This window comes from Oncorhynchus kisutch, linkage group LG22, assembly GCF_002021735.2.
Source record: "Oncorhynchus kisutch isolate 150728-3 linkage group LG22, Okis_V2, whole genome shotgun sequence".
Classification (NCBI taxonomy): domain Eukaryota; kingdom Metazoa; phylum Chordata; class Actinopteri; order Salmoniformes; family Salmonidae; genus Oncorhynchus; species Oncorhynchus kisutch.
The window spans coordinates 27,929,146-27,938,293 of record NC_034195.2 but is presented as its reverse complement, the minus strand read 5'-3'; the positions used below and the strand labels follow the sequence as shown (position 1 = coordinate 27,938,293).

Sequence of the window (9,148 nt, the reverse complement as noted above, 5' to 3'; positions counted from 1 at the left end):
ATACAAATATGTGTTTTACAGTTATGAGGAAGGTGAAATCTTATAGTTAGTCATTTTACAAATTGATTATACTATATTTAGAAAAAATATCAGTCATTTCAAGCCTTATTCATACAGTTTTGTTGAACAGGAAATACTTTTTTTTATCATATTTGTACTGTGTACTTGAGCTTGTGTCCTCAAAAGTGACTACGCTTCAGCAATTTATAACTATTTTACCAGAAAGGTGAGATGTCAACCTTTATTGGAGTATGCAGCATTCTAGTTATTGTTTATGGCCTTCTCATGATAAATACTTACTTTTGGGGATAACGTAGATTATAATTTTGATTACATTTAGTTACATTCAGAATTGAATGGAGACCTAGAGAGAGCAGAGAGAGATAGACAACAGAGTCAAGGAAGATAGGGACAGTATAAGGAACTACAGGGAAGAGAAGTGAAGAGGAAATTAACAGATGAGCCATCTATCGAGGAAGTAAAACAAAAACAGTAGTGGGATTATTGGAGGAGGATTAGCACATTTGGAAATGCTGCGCACTCAAGTGGCGGTGATGGATTACACAATCCCTATTCCACTTGTGTAGCCTGCAGATGTAGGATCTTAATTAGATCACTATTTTGTTTTCAGAGAATTTTCCTGCACAGTAAGAAATGCAAATTTGTAGTATATTCAAGGTTTAAAAAGGCTTCTAAAGTTTGTAATTTCCACTTTAAAATGTCAGACTTGAATTGCCCTAATGAAAAATGTAGCAACCCCACCAAATAATGTAATTGTAAATGTAATTAATTATAATTCACGTTTCCTTTTGCTGCAGTTGCTGCAGGATTATTTTCCAGCTGTAGCAAACTGGCTCAAATTACGATCCTACATCTGAAGTAAAAACTGTCCAACTGCAAGTTGGCTTAGCCATGGCCTATCACTTATCATAGACACTTTAAAACATGATGAAAAGGATATTCAGCTGTATTTGAAGATGTTCTTTTCCACCTCTGAACTCATTTTGCTTCCTCCACAGGAGGTAGCTGTAGCTCTGGGCTGTGAAGAATACATTACAGAGAAGCAAAGAAAGTTAGCGACCACCTTTTTTATGGGTTTTATATTAAAGACATGTAATTTAACTGTAAAATGTATTCCCCTTTAATGTGCCATGAACACAACCAGTTATTATGTTTTCATCTGAGTGTCAAACAAATCACTTCAAAAAGAATCAGTACTTCCAAAATAATTCCAGCATCCGAACAGTGCACTGTGCACCCTCCAACGTTCCTCACTGGAGAGAGTATCCGAGTGAGCGAAACAACGCCCCTCACGCTTACTATATGTAGCCCGTGTATTTGATGCTCTCTGGCCAAAAAGAGTGATATGCCATATTATTTTTTTTGCTAGACAGCATCAGATACATGGGCTACACATACTGTACAGCTCCTCTGCCACTGCCATGACGACAATGACTAAAGAAATGCTTACTTTATCCCCATAGAGCAGTGGTATTCAAAGTCTTTCAGCGGGGGCCCCATTTTTTTCACCAGAATTTCTGGGAACCCCATTTTTTACCTAAGAATTTCTCGCGACCCCACCCCAACCCAAATCTAATGACACAACCTTCAAATCTGTACATTTAGATTTTTACATCAACAACTAACCTTTCATTACATTTTAATCTATTATCAAAATTAAAAGAAACCCATAAAGACATCTTGTCAATAAAATTAACATTTTCTCATTATCTTTCTCAAAACGTATATTGTCCCAAACAATAGTACTCTTAATTTTGGCGATCCCACTGCAATTCCCTCACGATTCCACTAGGGGTCTCGACCCCGACTTTGAATACCACTGCCCTAGAGTTTAAGAGCCCGGGGCTGGGTTTCTACTAAGCTAACATATGGAATTGTTTTAGGATGGTCATACCAAGGATCATTTAGCTATTCGATTTGGAATTTTAGGTCATTTAAAAAAAAAAAAATATGTAGCCTTACTGCTATATTAGCCTATTGAAATGCATTGAATAACAGATGAATGGAAAAACAAAGTCAAAAATGTAATCAAAAGGAAGTAGATTTTGAAGTGTCTGTCCTATATCTGAGAGATATATAAGACAGCTCAGGAGAATAAATATGTAATTTTTACAGTGGAATTACCCATATACCTTTACGTGAAAATGCCCTATTTACTTCCATAACATTTTTGGCCCGGTATTTGGTTACATTCAGTCCAGTCCTGTGAAACTTGTGGGAGTTGTAGATCAAAACGGAGAACATCATCGTGTTCGTGAGAGACTCATCTTTCCAAACCGTATACACGCAATGGGCGTCTTCGTGAGAAGAATGATTTTTTTGAGATGTCTCCTGGTTTGACAAACACTGCTGTAGCTTAGACACCTTCCACAGCAGATGCGGAAGGCCGACAGATATCTCTAGCAGAAATCTCTAGCTTAAACAGACGGATGTTGATGGGGATTTTTATTATTATTTATTTATTATGCCTCATGCGGAGCATGGGGGGGGCCTCAAGTGGTTTTAAACTATTATTATTTTTATTATATTATTTTTATTATGTTCAGCTCACGAGGCCCCTTGATGATGTGAGGCCTGAGGTAATTGCCTTTTCTGCCTAATGTTAAGTCCATCAGTGACCACATGACTTCGGATCTACAATCCTTATGTTAGGTTTACTAGTGTATTGGAAGTTTGGAATTACAACCGGCTTGGAGTCTATTTGAAACTGGGTAATAGAAGGCATAACAGCCAGGTTCTCAATTTGATCAGTCAAATCCAAGGCAAATGTATGATTGCTACATACCTATATGCTGCCCTCTGTTGACTGCAGTGAATTAACACATACACCACCTGGTGACTGACAGCCTGCTACACACTCTGGGATGATTTCAATTGCATCCTCCTCATGTCCTCTCTCCTCTACTCGCCTCCATCTCAAAACCAATTGGAGGAGAGAGGATGCAAGGATTTGATGCAAGGATTATGCAATTGAGATCTACCCAGTGAAGGGGGAATACATCATCCTACTGAAATGTGACCTCCTGTTTGAAGTGGATGGCATATGTTTTGAGGTGAACCTTAAACACATGTACCTCATTACATGGCAGCACTGGATGATTATTGTCATGTCCAGCTCATTAGGGCAAGGGTCACATACATTTGGTTAAGCTAATAAGACAACTGGTCACGCACTTCAGTTTCTGTGTCAAAAAACCCTCCTTAACCTCAGTTCAGGGGAAGAAAATCGAATAGGATGAGACTTTGAAAATTAAAGGCTTATAAACTCAGAAGTAAATCTGAACAGATCATATGGGATGTTGACTTCATTTGATCAACTCTCTCTTTTTTTCCACCACTATCTGAAATCTGTGTAAAATGTGCTGGTGAAATAACCATTAGTTTGAACCATTAAAAACTAAATTTCTGAGAACTTCCACTCTTTCAATGTTTTCTCTTGAGATAACATTATGTATGATATCACCATCTGTCCAATTGTGTGGTTGCACAGGGTTACTAAGATGTTCAACTTGAACTTTGGCCATTACTGAGCTTTTTCTAAATGAAACCCAAAGGAATGTCAAACAGAACATCCAAGTGGTACTGTAGCTTTATACTGTACGTTAATCAACCTACACCATGTCAATTTACCATATGACTCATGAACTGAACACCATGACTTTTACTGTGAGGTGTGACATGATTTTTGTTTGGATTGAGTTGTTGAAAGAAATGATATTGATGTGACAATGAACTCCAGATATTTCCTGATTCATCCGTGATCTATGGGTAAAGTATTAGAGGTGTCCATGCCTCTGCTCCACTGGCACTCCTCTTTTTTCACTGTCCAAAATAGAATCGTTTTTTTTAAAATAGAAAAGCTGATCCTTCTCCCACCACAAGAGGGTATCGTTGGCATGGATTAAGACAGGTTGTTTTGTGTGGAGTGTAGACCTATTATACTTGTGTTTTCATTTCAAGGTGTCTAAAATAATGTGAGAACGTGCTCCGTTTTGTCTTCAAAGCAGCATTGTGTTTTCAAAGTTGCTCAACTAGTCTGGTTGTAATCCTCTTGTCAATATCAGTCATTATACATAGGCAACAGTAGAGTGGGTACCAGCATAGAACATACGTATAGACAGCTATTAAGTATTCAAGTGATGTGAATTTATAATACTATTCAAGTGCATTGCATTCAAAATCCCTAAAAGATAATGGAAAATATTGCGATTTCAGTGTGTCTTTGCAACATCCTTACACTTAAGCTATTTTTAACAGTTGGTCACAGTTCATTGGTTGATTTAGAGAGGTTTGATCCACATTCTATTCATCAGAAGCCAATGTTGTCGCAGCATTTCAAGTACTGCCAACCTAGGGTCACCAACAGGCTTCAGCCATAATCTTATCATTTCACTTTATTCGAGTAAACAACCCAAGGTTACGTCCCCCTCTCATCTGCATAAATGGAAAATCAAACAAACCAATGAACATGTTTTCCTTTGGTCAGATACATATGTTCATTTTCAAAGTAGTTCAGTTGGCTTATCTGGCTGACCTTTCCCCCTGCTGTGGGCACGGAGCGTTGTGTTGTGGCTTGGGTGTCTCCATGGGAACGGGTGGCCAAGGGGAGGTTCCTGTCAGAGCACTGAAGGGTGTGTGGAAGTCGTCCTGGTCTCCTCCCCACCACCAGGTCATATTTAAACAGCCTGGCAGCTCTTTCAGTCAGTCGCTTACAGAGGAGCTGGTCTTAACAAGAGAGATTCTGAGCCTGCTACTTAGAGACTTTGACTACTACCATCGTTATCTATCTCACAAGCCGGTCTGTAAGGACACAGTGTTGGATTTACTGACATCTCATTTACACCAGGTAAGCATCACATCATAATCATGACTTGAAAATAATTGACCTTTTCTTAATGTTTTCAATACAATGTTGAATTATTTTTTAATTTGTGAAGAAAAACTTGTATTTAACTAGTTTTTGAAAACAGGCTTTTTGATTAGCTGTGATTTGTTTCCATTTGTGTTGTCTAATGAGGATTTCCTTTTACTGTTCCAGTTACCAAGCCCTATCAGAGAACTCATGTGGGTGGTGGAGAAGATCCGTGTGTCCGTGGAGAGAACCAACCTGCCTCTCCCCTCAACGGAATACAGCTTCAGGATCGGAGATATGTTTGGAGAGAAAGCTGAGAAACACAAGAGACTTTCCCTGTGTCCTAATATTATCACCCCAGACACTATCCCAGAGTTTTGCATCCCTCCTAAGATCCCATCCTTCCAGGAGCTGAAAGGTACAGAGCATAGCCGCCAGGCCCCCATCATCAGAGTGTCCCTGTGTGAATCTGAGAGGGGGAGCCCTAAGAGGGAGGCCCCAACACGAAAGCTTATCAGCCCACACATCATCCAGGTAGAGAATGTGGACGAGAGCCCTTATGACTGTAGTGATGAGGAGACCACCAACGCAGACCCTCAAAGCCAGGCAGCACTCTCCTTGCCCCACATGGCCAAAGCCCAGACTTGCTATGGTTTCTGTACCCTGCTGGAGAGCCCCCACACCAGGAGGAAGGAGTCCCTGTTCCACAACGACCCTGGCTCCTGTGGCATACCTCTGCTGCTCCCCAGGAGCAGGTCCAACACTTGCTCCAGAGTCTCCCCCTCTACCTCCCCATCCTCCTCCCCTTCCTCCTTCAGTCTTCACACCCTGACCTCCAGACTCTCGCCCAGAGGTTATACACTCAACAGACAGGGCACACTGGACAGTGACACAACCTCCTCAGCTGAGTCCTCCCCTTTCAGCTCCCCAATGCTGAGCAGGTCCCCACCGAAGTCTTCCCTCTTCAAAACACTGAGTCATGAAAGGCTTCTTTCCAGAAACATCAGGAAGACTGTGGTGTCCAGAAACAACTCCCTGTCAACAGACGAGGGCAGCTCCACAGACAATAGTCCCAATTTCATGAGGAGGGCGTCAGATGGACTGGTAGAAGGCCTTCCACCAAGCTTCGGTCTGGCTCCTCCTACCATCTTCCCCATAGACTTGGTTCTGCACAGGGAAAGGGTGATGAGGGAGAGCATGGTTCCTATAGGGAAGGACGGCACCCTGCGCCTCTCTGCAGAGTACTGTCCTGATAACCAGAGGCTGCGGGTGCGGCTCATCAGTGCTGAGGGACTATACACTCACTCGGTGGACCCCAAGAGTATCAACTGCAGTGTCAGCCTTTCCCTGGTGCCTGGAAAGGTCCAGAAGCAGCGTAGCACAGTCATCAGGAAGAGTCGTAACCCTATCTTCAATGAGGACTTCTTCTTTGATGCCATCTCAGAGGAGGACCTCTGCCAACGCTCCCTGAGATTTAAAATTGTCAATAAAATGTCCACTATGAAAAGAGACTACATTCTGGGGGACGTTGAACTTCCGCTCACAAGCATTATCACTTTATAACTTAAATAATTTGTCTTATTTATTTAAATTGTATTTATTATCACTTTTATACTGTGAGCAGAGATTTTATACTGTATCTAATAAATCCTTTATTAAAAAGATCTGTTTCCTTATCTTTTGTATCTAAAAGGGCAGCCATGGAGTAGATCTGTTGCAAGCATTCATGTTTTAATATGGTGACAGAAGACTGAAAGGTCTTCCTTATACGAGATATCACATTGTACACAACCAACATGTTGTAGGCCTATATATTTTTTGCATACTGGCAATAATCACTCTAGATTCCTCTTACTATCCATCATTCAGAAACATTACATCTCTGGATGACTATCTATTTTTGTCTACACTTAGGCCACCCTCCCAATGTGCCTCTTTCTCAGCAGGGGAAGTTGTAAAACATGCCCGTCTCATGTGCCGATGTGAGAGTCTTGCCTTCTCTTATTTCCTTTATACCTGTCATTTCCTAATGACCTTTGCAGGAATCAGTATATCAGTGGTGACCAGAAACGGGTAGAATTTCAGACGGTGCTAATGACCAGTTCGCAATGACCTTCTAAAAACCCAATTCATCATAAAGCTATGAGTTAATCATTTACATTTACATTTGAGACATTTAGCAGACACTTTTATTCAGAGCGACTTACAGTTTGTGTATTCATCTTAAGGTATCTAGGTGGGACAACCACATATCACAGTCAAATACATTTTTCCCCAGTAAAGTAGATTTCAGCAAAGTCAGAGCTAGTAAGAAAAAAAATGTAAAGTGAGAGTGTTAGTTTGTGAAAGGCGTCTGAAAATGAAAAACTGAAAATACCACCCATCTTTTAGTTGAGATGCTGCCCCCTTTTTTTGTACAAATTGTGTATTCTGGGATAACACAACTTGGTAGATACAGTATGTAAATGTCCAGGGCACAAAGACGTTGATCTCAAGTTGCACTGTACTAAAGCACATGCCATTACCATGTGCCCCTTAATTAGTACCACTACAACAGTCCTCTACCATCTGGGTATTCATACAGTGGAAACATCTGGAATGACGCTTAGTGTTTACTACCCCATGCTCTCTTTCTGCTTCCCAAGGTCATTTCACTCATTATCGTGGGTTCGATCCTCTCTGGGGCCACCCATATGGAAATGTATACCCATTTTACTGAAACACTTTGGATAAAAGTGTCTGGTAAATGGCATATATTATACCTCAGCATAGGGACAGGAGCTGGTATCCCCAAGAGCTAGAGGCCAGCTCTCAATCTTGCAGGCCAGATTGCTTGTACTGTATACTGTGATTTTCCTGGATAAAGTATACAACATACTGTGGTCTTTCTGCATAAAATAAACATACTGTTATTTTCCTGCATACCGTAACAGTATACAACGTACTGTGATTTTCCTGCATACAGTAGCAGTATACAACATACTGGACTTTCCTGCATACAGTAACAGTTTACAACATACTGTGGTTTTCCTGCTTACAGTAACAGTATAAAACATACGGGGGTTTTCCTGCATACAGTAACAGTTTACAACATACTGTGGTTTTCCTGCTTACAGTAACAGTATAAAACATACGGGGGTTTTCCTGCATACAGTAACAGTATACAACATACTGTGGTTTTCTTGCTTACAGTAACAGTATAAAACATACGGGGGTTTTCCTGCATACAGTAACAGTTTACAACATACTGTGGTTTTCCTGCATACAGTAACAGTATAAAACATACGGGGGTTTTCCTGCATACAGTAACAGTATACAACATACTGTGGTTTTCTTGCATGCTGTATACAACATACTATGGTTTTCCTGCTTACAGTAACAGTATAAAACATACGGGGGTTTTCCTGCATACAGTAACAGTTTACAACATACTGTGGTTTTCTTGCATGCTGTATACAACATACTATGGTTTTCCTGCTTACAGTAACAGTATAAAACATACGGGGGTTTTCCTGCATACAGTAACAGTATACAACATACTGTGGTTTTCTTGCATGCTGTATACAACATACTATGGTTTTCCTACTTACAGTAACAGTATAAAATAGACTGTGATTTTTCTGCATACAGTATAAGTCGATGTGTACCCTCCTGAAGAGTGCTCGAAATCGCTGAATAAAGTAAACCTCGGGGAGGGAGGCACATCCTGCTGTTTTCAGCAGTTAAGACCCAGCCTTAAAACCATCCTCCATCACTAGATATAACTGCTGGGCTTTTCTCAGAGCCTGGGAACTCTGATAATATGCGATTAGCAATAGGTGATAGAATAATTGTAGAATAATTAAGCAACATTTACATCTAAAAATGACATTGAAGCAACCAAAAATATTATAGTGATGCCCTGCTCCAGGTGTATAACAGGACTAAAGGCAGATTCACAAATGTTTTCATTGACAAAGGATGAATAATCAACCTAATGTGAAGGCTTCAATAGTGCTTTCAGTGCCCACAGAAAAAAATCATGAATCACCATAATTTACATTGCAGATTGAAGCTTGCCACAAAGACCTGCAATCCCTGTCCTTGTAATTGTTCAGATAGCACTGCGTGATTGTGTCCTTGTAGCCTTTTAGTACATGGGCTTTTTCATAAGAAAGCCTCAATTTCTGACACATACACCCACCCAATCCCACATCCAACCGAAATTTTAACAATACTCGTGGGGGCTGGCTTTGTCTCTAGACCCTGTGTAGGGACAGATAATGATGGATAGCT

At 40.5% G+C, this 9,148-nt stretch overlaps 1 protein-coding gene across 1 annotated transcript; it reads left to right on the top strand.

The window, feature by feature from the left end:
- The first annotated feature begins 4,730 nt into the window (after positions 1-4,730).
- Positions 4,731-6,535, top strand: c2cd4a (C2 calcium dependent domain containing 4A). The gene is made up of 2 exons (XM_020456834.2): positions 4,731-4,867; positions 5,060-6,535. The coding sequence occupies exon 2, from the start codon at positions 5,084-5,086 to the stop codon at positions 6,434-6,436; it is 1,353 nt and encodes a 450-aa protein (XP_020312423.1). The 5' UTR covers positions 4,731-4,867; positions 5,060-5,083; the 3' UTR covers positions 6,437-6,535.
- The last annotated feature ends 2,613 nt before the right edge of the window (positions 6,536-9,148 follow it).